At 33.8% G+C, this 24640-nt stretch overlaps 3 protein-coding genes across 5 annotated transcripts in view; 2 read left to right on the top strand and 1 right to left on the bottom strand.

Annotated features, from left to right (window-relative positions):
- LOC111512193 (oxysterol-binding protein-related protein 9) overlaps positions 1-7125 on the bottom strand; it is a 187080-nt gene extending 179955 nt beyond the window's left edge. For both annotated transcript variants that reach the window (XM_074180728.1, XM_074180727.1), the window contains exon 1: positions 6942-7125. In XM_074180728.1, the coding sequence (XP_074036829.1) occupies positions 6942-7040 (99 nt within the window). In that variant the 5' untranslated portion in view covers positions 7041-7125. The remainder of the gene's footprint in view (positions 1-6941) is intronic.
- Positions 7126-8450: 1325 nt separating this feature from the next.
- Positions 8451-15127, top strand: LOC141484971 (uncharacterized). 2 transcript variants are annotated; one of them, XM_074180730.1, is made up of 4 exons: positions 8451-9431; positions 9489-13964; positions 14492-14563; positions 15056-15127. In XM_074180730.1, exons 1-2 carry the CDS (start codon positions 8849-8851, stop codon positions 12767-12769), a joined length of 3864 nt encoding a protein of 1287 aa, XP_074036831.1. In that variant the 5' UTR covers positions 8451-8848; the 3' UTR covers positions 12770-13964; positions 14492-14563; positions 15056-15127. The 2 variants fall into 2 exon arrangements, with proteins under 2 accessions (XP_074036831.1, XP_074036832.1); XM_074180731.1 differs by having other exon boundaries at positions 14492-14508; positions 15073-15110.
- LOC141484972 (uncharacterized) lies at positions 15056-16780 on the top strand. The gene is made up of 3 exons (XM_074180732.1): positions 15056-15127; positions 15506-16091; positions 16152-16780. The coding sequence occupies exons 2-3, from the start codon at positions 15510-15512 to the stop codon at positions 16485-16487; spliced, it is 918 nt and encodes a 305-aa protein (XP_074036833.1). The 5' UTR covers positions 15056-15127; positions 15506-15509; the 3' UTR covers positions 16488-16780.
- Positions 16781-24640: the final 7860 nt, after the last annotated feature.

Raw genomic sequence — 24640 nt, forward strand, 5'->3', positions numbered from 1 at the left:
AATGCATTAGAACCTATTCAGACTTTACTCCCACCTGCGCCGGAAAAACTGCTGAACACAATTTTTTGCAACTGTAAAAAGGGATACAGCGCTAAATGTGGTTGTAAAAAAGTTGTGTTTTCTGGCATGTACAAATTGTCAAGGCGTCATGTTCTAATGCTGAATCACTAATAGTGGAGGATTCATTTGATACCAACAAGGAAACATGCGATACATCACTCTTGACGCAGTTTACCTATACCCAGGATGAGTATTAAGAAGAAGAAGAAGATCAAGAAGAAGAACAACAAGAAGAAGTATTTGAAAGTTATAACTCAGATGAATAAATTTTTAATTTTTTTTAATTTCAATCGCTTTTATAATTTCCAACCCTTCCTAATATATTTTATAATGCCAGTTTTCAATTTGACAGAATCACAAAAGACATGTGACATAGGTGGTGTGGAAACGTGTGCATATAATGACGATTACAACTTTTACAAATTTTTGACTCGTCGTATCTCAGAAACGGTGGCTCTAAGAAAAAAAAGTAATGATACATTTTTTGTAGAGAGTTTTATGATCTACAATTTTTATTTGAGGTTATTTTATGATAAAACTTACCGTTTTCCTGAAAATCGCAAAAAAAACAATTTTTTTCGAGATTTTTGACCTTTGAACTCGAATAATTTTTTTTTCCAGGCTTCGCAATCATTCGGAATTTTAAAATCTTATTTTCAACTGTGTTTTAAACAATTACCCGCGTTTGCAGCTTGTTGTAAATTTATGTACCTTCCAATGTCTAGATTGACCGGATTCATTTAAGAAGAACCAGCTGACATTAAATTTAGAGGTCTGTAATGAAGTATAACTATATACCTTATAATGTCGTGTTATATTGGTCATTGGAAAAAAATAAAGAAAGTGGATCGTTTAGACGAAGACCCACGTAACCTATTGCTCAATTTTTTATCTTGCTGAAAATACAAAATGGTTATCAATGATTGAAATCCATCAATTTAAATGGATCACCTTGTATATATACCCTCAAATCACTAATTCAAAACTCCTTGAAACTTTAGCCTGTATAATCGATGGAAGAAACTATCCAAACTATACATGAGAAATCCTATCTTCATACCAGCACTTTAATAGGTATCTACAGGGTGTTTCAAATTCGATCCTCACCATTGGGATCTCGGAAACTATGAGAGATACGAAGATGGTTAAATTGGGGCAAAGTTGCGCATTTACCTGACTAACAATATGTCGTTGTGAAAGTTCTAAAATTCCAAGTATATCCAGAGATATCCAGAAAAAACAGAAATTTTGGAAAATGGTTTTTATTTTTTTCTGACCTTATTTTTCGAAGGATTCGGAAAAATACACATATCTCAAAAATGGCATCCAGGTGATCCCGAAAGGCGATTAGAATTTTGTAATTGGCTAATGAGAACACCTGGTTTTTCTGTTTTCCTGGAAAATGTAATTTGGACAGATGAAAGCACTTTTACGAATTGTGGGATATTCAACCGGAATAACGAACACATTTAGAACATGAACAAACTCAAGCACTTCCGAGAAATTCGACCTCAAGTGCGATTCAGTATTAACGTGTGTATTTTGTAACATTTCAAAGCTCTTTTTTTGAGATGTCTCCAAGCACTTGTATGACAAATATTCATTTCGGAGAAAATTTGACCTGTAGATTTCCCCGGGTTCGTGTTTATCTACAATTTATTAATTTTTATTGAAAAGGATACATTGTCTAACTTACCTCATACATACCTCATTTATCAAATTTTCCCGGCCCATTCTGTCTTCGTATTTTTTCCTCGGCTTTTCGAATGAACCAAACTCGGTGAGATTTTGATCCAATAACTTGAACATAGTTTGATGTGGTTGTCGTCTTTCGGGATACAAGTTTAAATACATTTCCGATGTCTTAACACTGTTTTTATCGTATTTGTAATAAATTTGTATCATATCTCCTTTTTCTTCATTCGTGAACGCCATTTTTCGCCAAAAATTCAATGACTCGTACAATACCAAATTTCATTGAGTGTAACAAATTGAAAGTCAAATTTAGAAACATCAAAGTCAAAGGCTATCATGATAAGAATTATTTTTTTCCAATATCTCCAATTTTTCGAAAAAGAATGATACATCATTGAAAAGGTTAAATCTGGTTCTATTCAAAAAAGAAAGAATCCAATGTAGCGCCCATAAGAAAAAATAAAGTTGAAGATGGTGACCGGAAGACGAAACGTCAGATAGCAAATCTGAAAACATGATTGTGTAGCAGGGAAAAAGTGGCAATGTGGAAGTGCAATTTATTTTCGAAATCATTTCTTAAAATTTCTGTTTTTTCCGGATATCTCCGGATATACTGGAATTCCAGAACTTTCTCAACGGCATATTGTTAGTCAGGTGAATGCGCAACTTTGCCCCAATTTAACCATCTTCGTATCTCTCATAGTTTCCGAAATCCCAATGGTGAGGATCGAATTTGAAAACAGTAGTCCGACTCCGCCGAAATACCATCACTCCTAGAACTTAAGTGTTTCTTAACAGTTTTCTAGGGGTAAACATAGTAGTTGAAATGCTTGATACAGCACTTATAGTAATGATATTTACAGGTGAAAAGTACATAGATATTATAAGATTATATTATTCAGAACAAACTGAGTCAAGTTTGCGACTAGAAAATTAATACGTTGACATAGTGAATTTTTGTATAATTGATAATTTCTTTCCAAAAACATTAATAAATGAGTGGCGCTCTTAAATTTTGCTAAAAGTAGGCTATATATTTGTCAATGAAATTTCATTCACAGTAAAAATAATCTTAGAAGCACAATGTCTGATAGTTTCATAAGTACAAAAGTGATATTATTAAAATGGCTCCAATCTTTTTATTTACTTTTTAGTTGGCGACACGTGTTTCGCTATGCAAAAGCTCTCTAAGCATAAACTAAAAGTTAATTCATAATTACAACTATATTTTATTATAATATATTGCCTACTTCTTTGTATGCCTACTTTCTAATAAATGGAATCTACCTGAAACGGTCAGGTATCAATTCATCAACTATATACGAATAAATTAAATTTTTCCAAAGTACTGTAATTATACTTAACTTTTCTTGCCTGGAAATGAACAGATTCAATAATGTCCATTCAGTTCAGTTTGATCGTTCATAAGATATTGAAAGTTTTTGAAATTGTTTATTTCCATACTCTCCAACAGGTTAAGTTTCAAACCTTTCTTATGGAAATGGAGGCGTTTGAATTCATGGTTTAACTCATGTCCCTCTGTGATTGAGTGAGTGGCATATGTGGAATTTATTTTTCCATTCTGTGTTCCTTTATGCGGGCTTTGAACGTTCTTCCAGTTTGACCTATATGAAACATCGGACATGACCCAAATGATAATCAATGCAGTCCCTATTTTTCTGAACTTTAATCTTTGTTATTCTTAATGTGCATGCCTAAGTTGTTGTTGGTTTTGAAAGCAATATTTACACTTTGTTGTGCAGAAAATATGAAATATTTGTAATGGGTTGGCCTACGTAGGTTGAGGTTCTATACAGTTTATCCTCATCTCTTCGAATTGGGTAAACTTCCTTCAAAGCTTGGCAGTATAACTATTTTGATGATAGAGAATGTATTAGACTGCTATCGTAATCATTGTTGGCAGCTATTTGTTTTATGATATTCTGTTTTTTATTGAAATTCGCCTCTGACAAGGGTACATTCATCAGTCTGTGAATCATACTGTTGAATGCTCCTACTTTGAGCTAATACCGGTGGGTAGACGAATTATGAATGATAATATCTGTATGTGCTGGTTTACGATAAATTGAAAAGTCATGTTGGTTAACTTTCGTTATTGTCAAGTCAAAAAAATTTATAGAGTCCTCCTTTTTCATCTCCATAGTGAATGTGGAGAAGGGTGGAGAAAATTGACGAAATTCAATAACTTAGTGAACTGTCTGTTCGTTCCTGTGAAACATACCAGGATATCATCCAAATATCGATACCAATACACGAAACTTCTTACCAGTGGGTTACTGTCTATCTTTCTCTCCAAATCGTCCATCAAAATCTATGCCAGAATGGGACTGAGTGGGTTCCCATTAGGAGACCTTTGCAGGATGAGTAAAACATTTCATTGAATCGGAAGTAATTCTGTGACAAAAAAACCGTAAGCAAGTCTAATATTTCCTTTTTCACATCCGGATTGACAGAACTCTCGTCTAATAGATTTTCTACAAGAATAATCGTTTTATTCGGAGAATACTGGGAAACAGATTCTTTACATCGAATAAAATCAATTTGACTTTATCCGGGACTGTAATATCTTGAATTTCATGTTCATATCTATGACCGTTTTGCCTTTATTAGCTTGCGTGAAAACAATGTTATTTGCTACCGATTTCTCCTTTACGGATTCAACTAGCCTCAATTCCGGATTGAGCCTACCTTTATGCATCTTTTCAGACTTTAAAATTTCAGCAGCAATATGTTTATTGGACATGTTTGTAATACTTGACACGCTGATCTAACAACTTATGTTTATATTTAAATAGAGTCTTGTTCACATAACATCAAGTATAAGTACATTATAAATTATGAATTCATGTTTATAAGTTTTACAATATGTGCCATTGTACGGATGTAACAGTGTATACTGTATAGTGTCCACTGTAATAATAGGGGATCCCAAGCGGGGATTTCGGGATTTACAGAAGCGCGGCAGATTAATAATACAGGGGGATACCTTGTACCCGGTTAAGTACTCCACCAAATATGAGCCCCATATATAAGGCCGCCTGTGAGGGATAAAGGATCAGATTAGTAAAAAAAAATGATCATCAGAAATTCTCGAGCGCGTCAGATTAAGGTAAGGTGAGTTAATTACCTGTTGAAAAGTTTATATTCCAGTAATCTGACAATTTGAGAGTGACGTAAAGAAAGGGGAGGGCAGGAAAGTTGTAAAAAAATAACGTCATTTCGACATTCTCGAGCGTAGCTAATTTTTTTATTGTGAAGGAAATAATTCAAGGATAACGAAAAATATATAATCTGACGATTTCCGCAAGCCGAAATAACAAAAATTCGCCAATAAAGTTTAATACGTACAGCTGTGTGATACCTATATTTCCCTCACCGAGTTTCTATTCCTCTATCCTCTATTCAATTTTTTCTATTACTCTCTCACTCCGTTCCCACGCTGAATTCTGTTGCCATGACGCCATCACATGTGATCGTGATGAAGATGATTATTAATTAATCAATTAATTGATGGATGTAGCCGTTACTACGTAATAGGAAATCATGATGAAGAAAAGAGAAATGAAACTTTCTATGTTTTTTACCACTTTTATTTGTAACTAACGTTACTGCAGTTTCGTCCTATAAGGACATTTTGAAACTTATACAATATATAAGGCCCAAACCTACCTATACAATATATAGGATCAAAACCAAGATAAATATCAGTTCCATACCACCGTTACATGAAGAATCTTCAACGAACTAGGTATGAAGGTGGTATTTAAAACAAATCATACACTACAGAGCCTTTTAGGAAACCCAAAGGACAAAGTCGAGAATTCGGAAAAGTCTGGAATTGACGAAATTAAATGTGAGGACTGCGACGCAAAATATTATGGACAGACTAAAAGATCTATCAAATTAAGATATAAGGCACACCTAAAATATGGAAGACCTGAAAAATCAGCAATCGCCCATCATATTTTGATGCCTAGAGTGTAGAAATGAGTACCTACTTAAACATAATGAATATTATGAATAACAATAATGGACCAATAACTAATAGTATAAAATATAGCTTGTTGAAATAATATTTTGATTATCAGATTTACTTGACTATTACCTAAGGCCACATTGTAAAATTAATTTAAGACTAGCAACATAGTAAAATTAATTTAAGACAATTAAGACACAGGTACCTAGCAGAGGTATCTATGGTAAAAGGATATCATCGTTAGTACCTTTGTGTATTTAGTTCATTCTTCCTCTTGAAGATGATCACTTGGTGATCGAAATACGTGTCGAGGTGTTGAAATAACGGTTTGGTGTTGGGATAAAACTCCAGTAATATTCATATAGATATTCCATAACAAAGCATAACAAAAGTCTAACTTACAAATGAAAAAAGTAAAGAATGCTATTTGCTTTCAAGTACTTTTTTGGAATTGTTCACTTCTGTCTACTTGAGTGTTTTTTCAAGGGTACCTATCTTGCTGGAAAGAGAAGTAAGTACTATTTTTTTATTCAAAATTTTCAAAATTAATAATCGGAGAAAACTAGCAAAGTTCTGAGGAAACATTGAAATAATAAATCATCAACAAATTGTTTCTCTCCTCTTGCAAAAGAAACTTAATAATTTATCTACCTACTGAGTGTACATTGATGTTCTCATTTCTTCTGTTTTTACGAATAAAACAAGATAAGGGCATAATTACGTTATCATAATGATCACAATGATATCCGTAAAATTATAAACAAATGTGAATTTGAACAATTTATTTATCTTCTTCAGATATTATGAAGATTTGCGAGTAAAATGTGCACGCCACTGTAGCACTGATATGATGTTATTGTTTTAAACTAATTATAAACAATTCCAACTTAGAAGCTGTTTGAATACATCACTAGACTATGATCGACACTGGGATATCCCACATTGGTTGAAGATGTGATTTGAGAATGCCTAGGGTCTATGTTTAACGCCAAAGTCAATTTAACAAACATCAGAGGTTATTTCAAATTGATTGTTTTTAATTACTCCCCGTTTATGCAATCGAATACAATTTAACGTGTTGAACCCTTGTAAAAGGTAAATACAAAACATGTGACGATTTTTTGCTGGAAGTTCATAAAATATTCCAAACTAGAAGGCATCAAAAGATGGCATGATTGTGGGTACTCACCGTATAGTAGGAAAGCAGGCCTGAATTGTCGTCCAGAACAAACCATCGATATTGCCACCCCTTCATAACGTTTGTCCATTTGCTTAGTGAACCTTCCATTGCTTGATATTTTTTCAAATAGCACAAATTCACACCACATACACTAACATTACAACGATTGTTTGGTGACTAATTTGACATTTTATTTCCCTAGACGTTGACACTTGCGCCGATGGTTGTGTTTTTGATAGGCAACTTACAATACGTATCCACGAAGTGCATATTGCTCACATACCACAAACTAATAGTCTTCGCATACATATTACAATTAGACCAATGCAAAAGCCTGTCAGAAATGCAAGACAAGAGATAAAGGCATTCAATTATTAGAGAAGCTAGTGAAGTGGGGAAGGGTGAAATGGGGTAAATGTCAGAGGATGAAAAAGATTTTTTATGATTTCCAGTGAAAACAGACCTACTGAAATAAACTGAGAACAAAAATAATGAAATTTTCTTAGAAAAATTGGAAAAACCGATGTTTTCCTTTTTTTTTCAACAAAAATAATTTGTTGAACCTGAAAAAATATCTCATGGGTAAAATGATCATTGCCATTTTTTTGTTGAATGATCTTCTTTCAGATGGTGTGAAAGAAAAGTACTGTGGAAAACTTAATCACAGAATATCAGAACATCTGAAAGTTTCCGTGATGAATTTCACTGTTGATTTTCAAAGAAAACTGTTTCTAGGACAGTAACATTATGATATGGTATTTTTTGGATTTAGGTAACATCAAAATTAAATCTTAAATATCATGAATGAAACAATACAATTAAACAAGAAAAGGTAAGTTTGATTCAAATTTCGTAAGAAATAAATGATTTTTATTGCATAAAGTTTTTTAAAAAAAGTCATTTGAAAAAACGTGAAAAAATAGTTCCCGCTAAAGTTGTAGGTCTTTTTGAGGGGAAAAAGGTTTTTGGCTTTTTCTACTCCTCCATCTTTATACAAAAATGTAGAAAACTTTGAATTACACGAAAGGAAAATTCTTTGGAAACAACTTCTTTCATCTTGATAGTTGGTACTGGAACTTCTGGCGTAAATTGCATCTATTGAAAACACTTTCCCAACGCCAGAACAAAAAAATTATTACGATCTCCCGACGCTCGTTTCGCTAACCACGTTAACTCACACAGCACCAGATATTCTTGGAATATTCCCTCTATATCATAAAACGAATGTATATATTCCAAATATTCATGGAATATCCTTGGAATATATACATGCCTTTAGAATATTCATAGAATATGCTTGAAGAATATGTCAGGATTGTTCCCAAAAGAATGTGCATAGAATGTCTATAAATGGATTATTCTCCTGTCAATATTCTGAGAATATTAGTAGAGGGGGAAAGACGGGTCTGGACCTCCTCCCAAGGGTATGCCCCCCCAGATACACACCACTGACTGTGACCTTGATTAGTTTTTTCATTCTCTGCCTATGAGTTGACCTTGAGTTGTGTGTAACATGATGAGGTGAAACCCCTTTTTTACTCTCCGCCCATGACTGGCATTGAGATGTGTAATGAGGTGAAACCCCTTTTTTACTCCCCACCCATGACTGGCATTGAGATTTGTGTGATGTCATGACCGTGAACCGCTTTTTACTGTACAGCTATGATTTGGCCTTGCATGGTCACATGACCTTGGAAATTTCCTAAGCGATTTCGAGCTTCGAACACGTCATATGACCTTGGGAAAAATTTTGAACGATATTACTGATGTATTACCTTGAGTTTGAGTGATATTTGATAAAATGACGTAGATTTACCTTGCATTGGAGTGGGGGGTTATGCACATATAACATGTGTGTTGTGAATGTTTCTTTTTTGTCCGTATTCTCATCATAATCGTGTGGTATTATATAAAAGATGTATACGTGTAGTGAATGTGGAAATAGTTTCACTCGGAGTGATAACTTGCGTCGTCATCAGCGAGAATCATGTATTCTTGCAAATAATGAAGGACCATCAATGTCGAAGAGGCCTAGGTTAAACGCTCCATTATCTCCAGAAATGCAAACCTGTTTGTGTTGCAATTTGAATATTGCAAGTGATCAGATGAATATTCATCGGAGGACTTTGCAACATAGAACAAATGCATGTATTCAATATGGGGACGGTGTTAAAATCATACGCACAGCATTCAAGTGTAGAATTGTGAGCTATAGAGTGGATAGTCAAAACCGTCACATTGATTACCCAACATTTTTCAATGAATTGAAGCAAAAAGTTTTTAAACTACTCGAAGAAGTGTTAGTTATCCATAAAAGTGTGAAAGTCAATATGGAGGTGTTTGGACGTTACTATCTTCAAACTAAGGAGAATTTAGAAGTAAAATCATTCAATAGTCCCAATCAAGTTGTCGATCAATCGATGGATTTGAATGTGATTTATAACATTTTTATTGATGCTTTAACTGCTCAAGCAATGGAATTTCAACATCGAGATTCAGGTAAGTGATGTATTCACAAAATTGGTTATTAGATGTGAAGAGAAAATAAATTTTCAGGTTGGACTATCGAGGAAATTCTGTTTATGGAAGTAAATGTTAACAAGTATAGTCCCCTTGGAGGCTCTTCTTATATCAAGTTACCCAAATTCATTGAGTTGAAGAAAAGTGTTGTGAATGTTATTAATCAAGATCAATACTGTTTTGCATGGGCTGTAACTTCAGCTTTGTATCCTGCCAGTGTGAGAGTGTGTGAAATTTCATCTTATCCTCACTTCTCTACCGTGTTGAATGTAGCAGGTATGGATTTTCCAGTAAAGTTGAAAGATATTCCTAAATTTGAGATTATGAATGATTGCTCTATCAATGTTTATGGTTTAGAAAAATGTTTCAAAAACGGTAAAGATTCATATGATGTTGTAGGCCCGTTACATTATTCGAAACGTAGACTTAATAGTCATGTGAATCTGCTTAATATAATGGATGATTCTGGTAACAGTCATTATTGTTGGATTAAAGATTTATCGAGATTAGTATCATCTCAAATATCAGCACATGAACATAGAAAATATTTCTGTGATGGTTGTTTATTATACTTTAGTAATGAGCGGGGTTTATTGCGACATCAATTGAATGATTGTAATCACATATCGACAACAACACCAACCCCTAAATTCAGAGTTGATAAATTCGGTGAATGCGTACCTGAGAATATTTTGAAATTTGAAAATATTGAGAAACAGTTGAGGGTTCCATTCACGGTGTATGGAGATTTTGAATCAATCCTTAAACCACTGCACACAAATGAGCCAAATCCTGCTAAGTCTTTCACAAATCGAACCTATCTTCATGAACCATACGCTTTCTCATATTTCATAAAGTGCTCTTTTGATGATTCAATTTCAAAATTCGTATTGTATAGAGGGGCTGATGCATCTAAAGTTTTCATTTCAAAGTTGGAGGCTGACGTCACCAATATATATCACAAATATTTGAAAAATATCGTTCCAATGAACCCTTTGACTGTTGAGGAAGAAAATGATTTCAATAATGCCACTACATGTGCTATATGTGGAAAGACATTCGAAGAGAATGACATTAAAATCCGTGATCATTGTCACCTGACAGGAAAAAAAAATATTGGGGCAACACATTCCATATGTAATCTCAATTTCAAATTGCCCAATTTCATTCCGATCATTTTCCATAATCTCAGTGGGTATGACTGTCACTTGTTCATAAAAGATTTATGCACCAATAAAAGTAAAGTTGACGTCCTCGCTCAAACTAAAGAGAAATATATTTCTTTCACGAAACATTTATTTATGGAAAACAAATTAAATCGAAATGGGCAATTGAAAAAAGTATTTTTGAAATTAAGGTTCATTGATAGTTTCAAATTTATGAGTGCATCTCTTCAAGAGTTGGGCGATAATTTAGATGAGAAACATTTTGTGGAAATGAGAAAACATTTTCCAGAAAATGATAAATTTAAACTTATGAGACAGAAAGGTGTTTTTCCATACAGTTTCATCGATTCTTTAGATAAATTGAATTATTCATCTATACCATCAAAGGCGGACTTTTTTGACAAACTGAATGAAAGACATATTTCTGATAATGAATATGATAGAGTGAAGCAGGTATGGAAAACATTCAATTGTCGTGATTTGGGTGAATATTCTGATATTTACTTAAAATCAGATGTTCTATTACTGTGTGATATTTTCGAAAATTTCAGAAACATGAGTTTGAGTACATATAAATTGGATCCTGCACATTATTTCACATCTCCAGGACTTTCTTGGGACGCTATGTTGAAATATACAGGCATCAAGTTGGAATTATTAACTGATATAGACATGGTGCATTTTTTTCAAAAAGGTATTCGTGGCGGTGTTAGTCAATGTTCGGAGAGACAGCACATTGCAAATAATCAATTCCTTCCAAATTATAATCCTAATGAAGCTTCATCATTTATCATGTATTTGGATGCAACAAATCTGTATGGTCATAGCATGTCTCAATCACTACCTTTTGGAGGGTTCACATGGTTGACCTCCGATGAAATAAGTAAACTAGATATCGTCAGTATTCCAGATGAAAATTCTCAAGGATACATTCTTGAAGTTGATATTCACTACCCCGTTGAAATGCACGATTTACATTCAGACTTACCATTTTTGGTTGAAAGTATCATACCGCCTGGGTCAAAGTCTAAAATAGCCAAACTTATACCTAATTTGAATGATAAAAATAAATATATCGTTCATTATAGAAATTTGAAACAGGCGCTTCGTAATGGTTTAAAGCTGATTAGAACCCATAGAGTTCTCAGATTCGATCAGTCACAATGGTTGAAAAAATATATCGATTTAAATACTAAACTGAGAAATGAAGCCACCAATAAGTTTGAGAAGAATTACTTCAAATTAAATGTGAACTCTATTTATGGGAAAACTTTGGAAAATGTTTACAACAGGAGAGACATTCGAATTGTTACACATTGGGAATCTATACGGGGAGGAATGGGTGCTAACGCTTTGATAGCTCGCCCTAATTTCAAAACATTATCCATAATTGCAGAAGACTTTGTAGTCATACATATGGATAAAGTTAAGGTTTGTTACAACAAACCATTGTATCTGGGGTTTAGTATATTGGATATGTCGAAAACTGTCATTTACGACTTTTTCTATGATGTTATTAAAAAACATTTCGGATCACGTTCTTCTCTTCTCTACACCGACACAGACTCTTTGATTTTGAAAATAATGACAGATAATTTTTATGAATTTATCATTGAGAATGTTGATAAATTTGACACTTCCAACTATCCGTTGGAAAATAAGTTCCATGTGCCAGTTACGAAGTCGGTAATTGGAAATATGAAAGACGAACTTCCAAACGATACTATTATTAGTTTTCATGGGACTGGAGCAAAAGCATATCACATCCAAAGTGTGTCAAATGAAATTAAAAGGGCTAAGGGTGTCAAAAAATCCGTGATTAAAAATCGGATTTCAATTGACGATTACATTAGGATTGTTGAAACAGGTGGAACAATATTGCGAAAGATGAATGTATTCAGAAGTGATTTACATGATATTTATACTTTGATGTGTAATAAAGTCGCTCTGTCGCATAACGATGATAAAAGATTCATAATTCCGAATACTACCAAAACATTACCTTGGGGTCATTCCGATATTGAATTTTATCAAACAAGCTCCCAACAGAATCTGAGAATTCTTTTGGAAGTAATGAAAGATTCCAACAATACCATCGATGAAAACCTAGATCTCCTTATTGCATTATTGGAAGAGCAATCGAGTAATTGAATTTTACAAATCTAATTTTTGCTTTTAACATTTTGGAAAATTCATATTTGACGAAAAGAATCGTTCAAATCGTTTGTGGTGTCACTATAAATTAGAATTAAGATTTCATGTTCATAAGTGATTGAGTCACAATTAGTTTAGCGCGAGTATATGATTTAGAAAAAATATTCAGTTATTATATTTTATTCCAAAAACTGACAATTGCGCGTATTCGCCATTTTTGGGAAAAAAGGATGTTTAGTATCTAAGTTTTGTAACTTTGTGGGTAGAAAATATCGATATTCAAACAAAAATTTATGATTATATGTCTCTGAAGTCTAGACAATTTCATTATTTTATTGAAGGGAAGCGAGAAGATGTTTGGTTATTTGGAGAAAAAATATTTTATCATTATATGCTGTTGATGTCGAGACAATTTTCATTCTTTTATTGAAGGGATGCAAAAGGTTGTTTGGTTTATTTTTGGAGAGAAAATATTTTATGATTATATGGTGCAGTATTCTACTCAATCTCATTATTTCATTGAAGGTATGCCAAAGGATGATTGGTTTATTTGAAGAAAAAATTCGGGTAGGAAACCCTGACCGTAAAATCCATTAGCACGTTCAGAAGTGCATTGGCATATTTGAGATAGAAACCCTCGAAGTATCCATTCAGGAACTTTTATAGCGTGTCTAGACAATATTATTTTATTGAAGGGATGCAAGAGGTTGAATGGTTTATTTGAAAAAAAATTCGGGTAGGAAACCCTGATCGTAAAATTCATTAGCACGTTCAGAGGTGCATTGACATAATTGAGGTAGAAACCGTCGAAATGTCCATTAGGATATTCGGGGAGTTTTTATAGGGTGATAAAGGCGGAATTCTAACAATTTTGTGATTATATGACCCTGCACTCTGAACAATTGTAAAATCTCAAATTAGTTTCTACCAACAATAAACTGTTACTACCCTTTTCTTCCATTTTCAATTTTGTATCGTTGGGACAAATCATAAGACTCGAATTCAATCCCCACCAGAAAGGGCTGACCTTTCCGAACAGCAGAACAGAATCAGAAGGGACGACACATCATTCTGTTTTAGTATCTCTTACCCATCGAACTAACTTGCAGTGACACACTCAAGTCAAGTGATATAGTTGACTCAAGCAACCCAATAATCATCAACGATTCTTAGCAGTTGAAGTTATCTCAATGTAAGTACAGTGTACTATATTATTCATTTCGAATTGAAAGGGTTATAATTTTAGGAGTGTTTAGTTTTTTGAATTTCTAATTTGTATTCAATTCAGTGTTCATATAAAATTATCTATTCCAAAAGTATTTTTTTTTGTGTAAATCAACTGATTTTGATGAAAGTAGATGTTTTCGAAAGAGAGTTTTTATTTATACTTAATATAACCTTGAATATTCTGAACAAAATTTGAATGTTTCTGAAAGGAAGTTGAGATGTGACGATGATATATGAAATTCTTTTCTGAAATTGCTTCCTTCTTTTCAGTTTCTAATTTTTTTTTTTTGTATAATTCAGTGTTCATGTGAAATTATTAGTTCAGAGTTTTTTTTTCATATAATTCATTGTTTTCTATGAAAGTAGTTGTTTTTATGTAAACGTAATACAACCTTGAAAAGTGTGAAACAAGTTTGAAGGTTTCTAAAAGGACATTGAGATTTTGATGATGTTATATGGAATTCTTTTTTGAAATTGATTCCTTCCTTTCAGTTCAATAAAGCAGCCAGGTGAAGCAACTCCACCAAAGCCTTCAAATCTCAGCAGCTGAAAATTCATCTCGATGTAAGTACAACCTACTATATTATTCATATCAAACTGAAAAGGTTATATTTTAAGATGAGAATAATTTTGGTAAAGAACGGTTATTTATACTTAATACCTATAACCTTGAATATTCTGAACAAAATTTGAATGTTTCTGAAAGGAAGTTGAGATGTGACAATGATATATGAAATTCTTGTCTGAAATTGCTTCCTTCTTTTCAGTTTCAAAATTTTTTTTTGTATAATTCAGTGTTCATATCAAATTATCAGTTCAGAGTTTTTTTTCATATAATTCATTGTTTTCTATGAAAGTAGTTGTTTTTTATGTGAACGTAATACAACCTTGAAAAGTGTGAAACAAGTTTGAAGGTTTCTAAAAGGTCATTGGTTTTTATGTGAACGTAATACAACCTTGAAAAGTGTGAAACAAGTTTGAAGGTTTCTAAAAGGTCATTGAGATTTTGATGATGTTATATGGAATTCTTTTTTGAAATTGATTCCTTCCTTTCAGTTCAATAAAGCAGGCAGGTGAAGCAACTCCATCAAAGCCTTCAAATCTTAGCAGCTGAAAATTCATCTCGATGTAAGTACAACCTACTATATTATTCATATCAAACTGAAAAGGTTATATTTTAAGATGAGAATAATTTTGGTAAAGAACGGTTTTTGTTTTTCTATAAAGTTTTTTTTTTTGTATGATTCAGTGTTCATATGAAAGTAATTGATTTGAATGTAATTTTTGTTTCATGTAATTCAATGTTTTTTTTGAAAGTAGTTGTTTTAGAAAGGGTACATTGTGATTAAAAGTTACTTCTTCGTATATAGTTACCTCTTTTGAAATTGCTTTTTCTGAAAGATTTCCACTGTTTTGTATCAAGGTGATGAAAAGAAAAGATGAAAACTTTTTTGTTAGCTAATTAAATTTAATCATATTATATTGTCTATTATTTTTTGATTTCAGAACCATGTCTTTGTTGAAAGAAGCTTTATTAAAACCATCAAGCTCTGTGAACCGATCAGAAATGTGTGAAATGGATCGCAGGGATGTAATTGTCCACCAGAACGTGATCATTCAGGAAGGCGGGGAGATACCACAACCGGTGATGACTTCCATTCAGCAGATGCACAATGCTAAATCATTTTTAAATGGATTCAATCCAAACCATGTGGAGATGAATGACAATCCCTCAAACATTGATAATGTGATGGCGACTCACACCCAGAATCTTGATGAGTCACTTCCGAACTTATCACAAACTGTTGTGAGTAACATATTAGAGATGGAGGAAACATATTCGAAGAATATGGGATCACCACATAGTTCAATCATTCAGAACAGTTCGGATGATGACCTTGAGAGACGAAAAAGAAAAAAAATGGAGAGTGATGAAAAAATAATGAAGAAGGCGAAGAAGTCTAAAAAGTCTACCTCGAAGTCGCCATCTAGAAGGAGACACAAGGCGAAACACGAAAAAAGGGATAAAGTCAAGTCGATAAAAGTGAGAGAGATGGAAGTCATAGCAGGACCTTCTACATCACTCCATCAGGTAATTATCATTACTCAAACGCGACAAGATGTTAGTTCATCATATCCTTTCATTCCACAGGTTCCTGAATACGATAATGTTAGTGCTGGAAGCACGCCTCCCCCAACGATTGACCTCGAAAACTCAGACGATTGGTTTTCATTTATGAGATCCAGGAGAGATAAATTTCTAGAGATGTATCACGCTTACAATGGCTTCGAAACGGAATATAGAGCGAAGAAGGAAAAACTTGTTGAACTGGAAGAGCAAGTTTCTCTCCTCAAAGTGGAATGTGAACAAATGAGAGCAGCTCAACGAGAGAGATCTGCTCACATGAAAAAACTTTCTCCCAAAATTCGACAATTGGAAATCTTCAGTAAGGAGATACATGAAAATTCCATCTTACATCTCTTGTAAAAATTTTTATCTTTCCCTATACATTTGCAATTCATGTATCATAATATTTTCTATATTATTTTCATATCTGTATTATTCAGAGCAATCGTGTCGAGAAATCTCCCCCAATAAATATTTTGTAAATATTTTTTTTTGTATGTTGCTAATAAAGTTATATGTGAGTGTCACTTTCTAGTCATATTTAAAAGTGTAAAATTGATTATTCATATTTGAAAAAATGAATAATGAATGTATCAGTTAATCATTTAGTTTAAAAAAAACAAAATAAAGTTATGTTATGCAATTTCTATTTATATGTAAAAAAGTATATTTTATATTTTGAAAAATAAATAAGGAAAATAATGATTAGTCATTTTTATTTCTAAAAAACAAATAATATTTATGTATCTTACTTTCTACTCATAACTAAAAGTGCAAATCTGATTATTTAAAAAATATATAAAAGTAACAATTAGAAAGTTATTTTCAATCTCTGAAAAAATTAAAATGATTGTAGCATTGATTATTAAATGTCGTCAATGCCACAGATCAAAAAAAAATTCTACATCCTATATTGAGATGGATGACTCAGATGAAGACAAATCAATGGTTATTTTTCAGAAAACAGAATGAGATTATCATTCATTACATTCAAAAGTTATCTGTCGAAAACAAAGTCAATCGTTAGGGTTAAAACTCCATGTCAGAGGGTATATGACATTTCATAACACAAGGTCGTATGAGATAGTAAAACCAAGGCCAAAACTCCATGTCGGAGGGTATATGACATTTCATAACACAAGGTCATATGAGATATAAATAAGTTGTGTTCATATATCGAGGTCATGTGACACAAAATATAATCAAGGTCATATGACACACATATCCCAAGGATTTGTGATGTTATTCATTGTCAATGTCGAAAGATTGGTAGTTTTCAGCTTTACATTGCAAGTAACTGACCACTTGTTCCCTCATAATGAATCAAGTAAAACCAAGGCCAAAACTCCATGTCGGCGGGTATATGACATTTCATAACACAAGGTCATATGAGATATAAATAAGTTGTGTTCATATATCGAGGTCATGTGACAAATCCTTGGGAAATATCCCAAGGATTTGTGATGTCATTCATTGTCAATGTCGAAAGATTGGAGATTTTCAGCTTCACACTGCAAGTAACAGACCACTTGTTCCCTCATCATGAATCAAGTAACACCGGTTGTGCAAGAAGCCGATTCAACGAGTGAACCATATTTCGTTCCTTCTGAGGATTCAGCTTATGGAGACATTCAAGTTGAAATTATCAATTCAACGGGTGTGGACAACAACTTCGATGGATATTCAGACACCACAATTGATTTGGATGAGGACCGTGGTTTCGAATTCGACGCTGACGAATACGGTCTATTTGACGACCCAAATGATAGCGACGGCGACTTTGGTGTGATGAATGAATTTTTTCCAATCTTTCGGGATTCACCCAGCCCTGACCTTATGGAACCGTATTTGGATGAAGAAATTGTACAAAATCAATTCGCCGACCCCCAGAAATCATTATGATAGCTGATTCTCCAGATCCTGAAATAGTCGTTATCGATGATGATCAGAATGGTTAGGTTACGCTAGTGTACTCGGAGTGTACATAATTTGGTTGGTGCACACGGAATACTGCGTGATTTGGGGCAGTGTTCAACCTAAGACATTATTTTATTGAAAACTGATTACTCATATCTATCACTTATAGATGTTAGAAAAAAATTAGGTAAGTTCAATACAAAATTCAATGTGAAAAATGAATGATGAATATAAAGATAAAGCCATTTGTTTGTTTCATCTCGTTTTGTGTTGATGTTGTCTCGAAAATTTGTTGTTGCAATGATTTTTATTTTTCAAATATCTACTATCTCTGATAGGTTTTAAATTATTAATATCATCAACACGAAAAAACGACTTTTTGAGCTCTGAAGAAGAATTCAATTGAATTCAAATCGTCGACTAGAATACAATTATTTTTTAAGAAAAAAACTTGGATGCCTCAACAATATACTTTAGTTTATCATGTATATTGTGTCAATCATATTTTTTGAGAAGGACTTTTCTTCTCCATCAAAAGGTTCATTATTAAAATAACATCAACAATAGTGAAATCAATGATATTTATTATAACATTTCATTGTGCAGGGACATTGTTACAAATAATGCATGCATCTAAACGGCGAAAATTCGTCAGAGGTCTGTCACAAGATTCACACCAAGTTTGTGTTATTTCCATCATCGATATAGTGTAATGTAAATCCATATGTTCATATTCGCCACCATTATTTCTATTTCGATGGGAATAAAATCTAAAACAACACCAACATAATGTGTGGATGCTATCATTAATGGTTCGTATACGCACATGAGAGTCCGTCACACAGTACAGATCTAAATTATTTTCCACTGTCTCACTAATGTTCATCCACCGGCTCCCTATTATAATGTTGCCATTGTCTGTCGCTGGATCATCATCAATGCCTTCATCTTCAAGTTCTGGATCCATTACACCTTCATTATCCTGCAAATTATCAGCAGCAGCTATGGCTCCACCATCTTCTTGTGCTACATCGAATATATCGATTTCTCCTCCGATGTTATCTTCTCCTTCGATAATGATGTTGGGAAGTTCGTCTTCTTCATCCGAAAACCAATTATTTTCATCTTCAAGTGTCAACCTTGTCAAAACTTCATTAATTTTTGCAGAATTCATTTTTCTTTATTTCTGAGTGAAAAGCTTGAAGTTACTAATAGTACTAGTGAAGTGAAGTTTCAGAATCAGCATTCGATTTTTATGATTTGTTCGATTGTGGAGGTGGTAGCCCCACCACTCTTCTCCCTCTATTCTCTCTATGAGTTTATGATAGGAAAAATAGGTTCATGAGAGTGCAGTTGAATTTGTCAGTTGAATATTGCACCATCTAATAGTGAATACTAATATGCCTTTTCCGAAAGAATGGAATTCAAAACCGAAAGTGTGTGGCGATCCAATTAAAATTGATAAAACTATATTTTGTAATAATTGTCAAGGTTATTGGCCTGAGACGTATATTAATCCATGTACTGGTTTGTGTCGTAGATGTGTGTTGGAGAATCCAGTTCCAGTTCCGAGTCCATTCACAATTCCGAAGACGTCAAATGATTCATCTCCTGAAGTATGCGTCCATCATCAGTGCTACAAATGTTTTACCAAAATCGTGTATAACAATATAGGAATTTGTAGAAGTATGTGTGTGAATTGTGCATCAAATCGCGAGTTACTAATTCAACGTTGTATGCGTTGTGATAACTACAAAGTAGATTGTTGGAACAATTTATGTAGTATGTGTAGAAATGGATGGATATTATGTGAAAATGTTGGTGATTTCCATCCCGATGAGAACTTTCACTTCCGGGATTGTTGGTGTTTGGAGAGTGAAGATCAGATGAGGAGACTAGAAATCTATGGCAACGTTATTCGATCTTACATTCCATTGGTTATGGTGCCACCTATCACAACGAACGCTAATAATTAAACAAATGCATTAATAGATATAAATGTGATGAATAAAATCAGTTTGAATATTGTTTGTTTTTTTTACTATTTAAAATCAAAATTCAAAAAAAAAATCAATTTCATTTATATATCTTTATTTTTCATCAAAAACAATAATACTGCAATTACATTAATGAATTTTCATCAATCCAAGAGTTATGATCTCCAGAAAATCCCAACCATTTCACAAATAGGCGACGTCCTTTCTTTTTCAAAACTCGTTCAACCAAATATGTATTGGGATCTTTCGCTTTATTCAACTCCATTTTATAAAAGCAACCTTTGATTGGATGTCCATTCACATCTTCTAGCTCATAAGTTATAGGGTCTGTACTATTAATTTTCACAACTTTAAAAAGTTCAGTGGTGAAGTTTGCAGTATAGCCTTTGGCGAATATGTTTTTAAATTTACTAATTCGTACCATATCTCCAATTTTGAATTGACTTTTTTCACGTTTACCACTTGGCTTCTCAGATTTTGTATAAACGAACAATTTTGTAGATGGTTTTACCTCTGCAGGCTTCATGCCAATGGTGCGATGAACTTTGTTGTTATATTGATTGGTAATTTTAGGAAGAACTTTCAACCACTTGTAATGGCCTTGAAGTGAAAATTGTTTATAAAGCCAACTTTTCAAAGTTCTGATAACTCGTTCGGCAATTGAAGCTTTTTTTGTGCTGAATGTTGAGTAATGATTGATATGGTGTTTTCTCATTAACGATGAAAATTTTGAATTATAGAACTCACTACCGTGATCAGATTGTAAGTTTCTCGGCACATGCTTTGCATCTTCCAACACACTTGCCATAGCTGCAGTAACTGAATCAGCAGATTTATTTTTCAACGGTTTTGACCATACATATTTTGAATAACAATTGATTACTATGAGTATGTATCTATTCCCGTTATTTTCTTTAGCATATGATTGCATTTCCATCAAATCCATCTGCCACAAGTCCGAAAATCCCTTTATTATTGTCTTTCGACGGGGAAAATTTCGACGCGCTGGCTTATGTATTTCTTTCACAATCTCCCATTTTGCATCACTCATATTACTCAAGATTATTATGTTAAGGATTCACTTCTCTACTGTTCAAGTGCAGGTTTAATTACTGACTGATCAAATTCATCAACTCGCTCAGTAAAAGTACCAATCAATTCAGTTATAACGCTAATTCACATTTCCACATTCCTCAAATCATTTAGTGATGAGTCAGTTTCACAAACTGATTCTGTGTTTATGACTTTGTGATTAATAGACTAATCCTTCTTCACGTAATTCCTCAATTATGGACAATATTTCATTATCGTGGCCGGTATGACCAGCCATTCGTGAACTCCAAAGTAATCGAAGGCGATCAATCAATTCTTCGAGTTTATTCCAATATACATAATCTATATGCTTATTTCTGATATATTTTTTTTGGGTTGGCGGTTTGATCATGCCAGCACCTTCTCTACTAGAGTTTGGCAGAGGGTTTCCATTGGATAATAGTGGTAGAATTATTTCACGATATTTCTTCCAATTATTCGATAGTAGACCCTGTTTTCTTTCATTATATTTATATGCCGCCTTTGTTAATTTGAGTATATCACCATAAGTGCTCATATCGGAAGAGGGAATATTTCCCGATGGTACTTTCATGAATATCAATTTATATAATTTTGGTGTGCCCTGATATGTGGCAATAGTTTTACCATTTTTCTTGAACACAATTTTCTCATCGATAAATTCCACATCAGCTACACCCATTTGTAAATTTCCCGTATCAGTGTTCATGTGTACTCCAAAGACTGTATCGTATGAGGGATTTCCTGATAGTAACTTTTGTATATGCATTTGTACTTCATCACCATTATCAAGTGCATTTGGTGATTCTGAATTTGAAGTTGACAATTGAGAAGATTGATGAGCCTTCGAAAAAGCACCTTCAAATTTTGGTTTCAACTCACTTTTAATTATAGTTTTAGCGGTGAATGGTGTACCACTATCTGTTTTCTGTATAACTCCATTCATTTGAGATAATCCTCCAGTATTGGCAGATATTGCTTTCAATGGTGTTATTATTGGCTCGTAGATTCTCTCGAGTGTTGATTGATCACCTTGGCGACTATTCTTGATATAATTGAATTTCTTTCGAACGGCATCCGTTGCTTCAATTAATTTTCTTTTTAAACATATTTCGTCATCATTTTTCCCCTCCATATTGTTTTCACTCCGAAAATGAGTACAATGAAGTGTTGTCTACACTATCCAGCACTTGAATGAATCAATTATTTCAAGAACGTCAAGGATATATGAAAGCGTCAAATCCTTTTCGATAACGTCCATCTAGCACTTCTCGATCCTTATCAATTACTAAAAATCCATATTTATCTTTCCAACATCTCGCACACATATCTTGAAATTGCTTGAATGTAACATCTGGTGACACATGGTCGGAAAAAATATGATTGAGATTCATATCATCTTGTTTGAACAGCACAATAAAATTTGCATTATCTCGAATCAATTGTTTTGGGACTCGTGAATATGTTTGGGCTAGATAGAAACAATCCACATTTTTATGACGACCCATACTGAAATATGATCGTATAACATCCTGTTTCTCACACATAACATCATCAAAAATGAATATCGAATCCGCTTTGGCATCTGACGGTTCTACTATTTCACCTGCGTTATTGGCAAAAGTGTAAAATCCCAATCCTCTAATTGGAGTTAGCACTTCACGTAAATACTCATATTTAGGTTGATAAAGAGATTTTGAATACAGATAAACATTTGCAAATCGTAATCCTAGAGGATGAGTCAGCAGAGAAATCATAACATTTGTTTTGCCACAATTAGAAGGTCCAATAATCAGTCCGCGAATGGATAGTGGAAGTAAAGATCCATGACGCTGTTTGACACCACTTCCCGATCCACAACCCACTTTTTCATCGAAATTATCGATGGAAAATTGTTGCTTTTGCTGTAGTATGCGCATTGTATGACAGTTGGAGACTATATAAGCAGGGTTCCATATCGATTTCTTTATTTAAATGGGGGTTATGAACCGATGCAGATCTACTAAATTGCATTCGAATAAAGTTGGTAGAGGATTGGTAAATTCACTCATTAATAATCTACCATTCGAATTACACTTACCTGGCTATCAGTATTGCGGTCCCGGCACCAAATTGCAGAAAAGATTGGTGAGAGGTGATCCAGGTGTCAATCAACTGGATGTTGCATGCAAAAAACACGATATTGCATATTCACATAATCCCAACAATCTTGTAGCTAGACACATAGCGGATCAGGAACTTGCTGAAAGTTCTTGGAATCGATTCAAGGCAAAAGACGCTTCTATTGGAGAGAAAGGAGCCGCTTGGCTAATTACAAATATAATGAAGGGAAAACGTCGATTTGGTATGGGTTGCAAGTCACCATCCAAGCCGTCGCGCATACAAAAAAAACGTCCTATCAAGAAAAAAAAAGCTACAAAAAAATTAAAAGATTCTAAGTTAATAGCTTTTGGATCTGGAATCGTTAAGAAAGTGCGCGATGTTTTACACAAAGCGGGAGGAAGTGAATTTATTGTCAAAAATTCTAAAAAAGCAACTGAAATTGCATTAAAAGCTGCACGCAAATATACGCGAGATGCAGGTGGCAAAAAGAGAATTCGCACACCTCGAATCATACCAATTCCTAAAATTGGTGGAATACTACCACTCATTCCAATTTTTGCTGGTTTATCAGCGTTAGGAAGTTTAGCTGGTGCTACAGCTGGCATAACGAAAGCAGTTCAAGCAGCCAGAGCGAGTAGGGAGCAGTTGAGTGAAACAAATCGACATAATAAACACATGGAGGCAATTGCTTTAGGTAAACAAGGGAGTGGTATCTACTTGAAACCTTACCGTAAAGGATTAGGACTATATCTGAAACCTCAAAATCCAAAAAACTCATAGATTTGCTACCTCAAAGAGCTCTCTCCAACATCGACCTCATCTATCACGCTAAGAAAATGATGATTCCATATTTTCGGGGGGTATATATGCGTGATGATTTACCAAAATCAGGACCACGCCGATATGAATCTGCTATAGTAAATCTGGATAGTCGACATGGCCGAGGAACACATTGGGTAGCATACAGAAAAAGCGGCACTTCTGTGAAATATTTTGATAGTTTTGGTGATTTACCCCCTCCCAAAGAATTGATTTACTATTTCTATAAGGGATCAAATTCTATCAATACTATTACTTATAACTATGAGCGTAAACAACAATTCAACACAGTATGGTGTGGTCATTTGTGTTTGAAGTTTCTCCAGAACAAATCATGGAAATAACACCAGCACAGGACAGAAAGAGTATCAAGAGGATGAGTCATTCATTGATCGCATATTCCAGAGCACGCACTTTACGAAAAATGAGTAAAGAACAACTCGCTGATATGCCGAAAGAGGTGTTGATTGGGTGTGCATCACATGAAATTGCATCTGTATGGGATAAGTTACCACAAAACCTACAAAATGATATTGATGTGATGAAGTATCAGTACTGCCAAGAGCATTACAATGATTCCAGCGGCGGCAGCAGCTGTATTTCTGA

Source organism: Leptinotarsa decemlineata, unplaced genomic scaffold (genome assembly GCF_025532065.1).
Source record: "Leptinotarsa decemlineata unplaced genomic scaffold, Ldec_3_MD MMD2_tig00026299_RagTag_RagTag, whole genome shotgun sequence".
Classification (NCBI taxonomy): Eukaryota; Metazoa; Arthropoda; class Insecta; order Coleoptera; family Chrysomelidae; genus Leptinotarsa; species Leptinotarsa decemlineata.

Bases quoted from the DNA above. Each gene is read 5' to 3' on its own strand.
- LOC141484971 (XM_074180730.1), top strand. From the start codon at position 8,849: ATGTATACGTGTAGTGAATGTGGAAATAGTTTCACTCGGAGTGATAAC. The intron at 9,432-9,488 runs GTAAGTGATGTA...ATAAATTTTCAG, and splicing joins ATTTCAACATCGAGATTCAG to GTTGGACTATCGAGGAAATT.
- LOC141484972 (XM_074180732.1), top strand. From the start codon at position 15,510: ATGTCTTTGTTGAAAGAAGCTTTATTAAAACCATCAAGCTCTGTGAAC. The intron at 16,092-16,151 runs GTAATTATCATT...TTCATTCCACAG, and splicing joins CTTCTACATCACTCCATCAG to GTTCCTGAATACGATAATGT.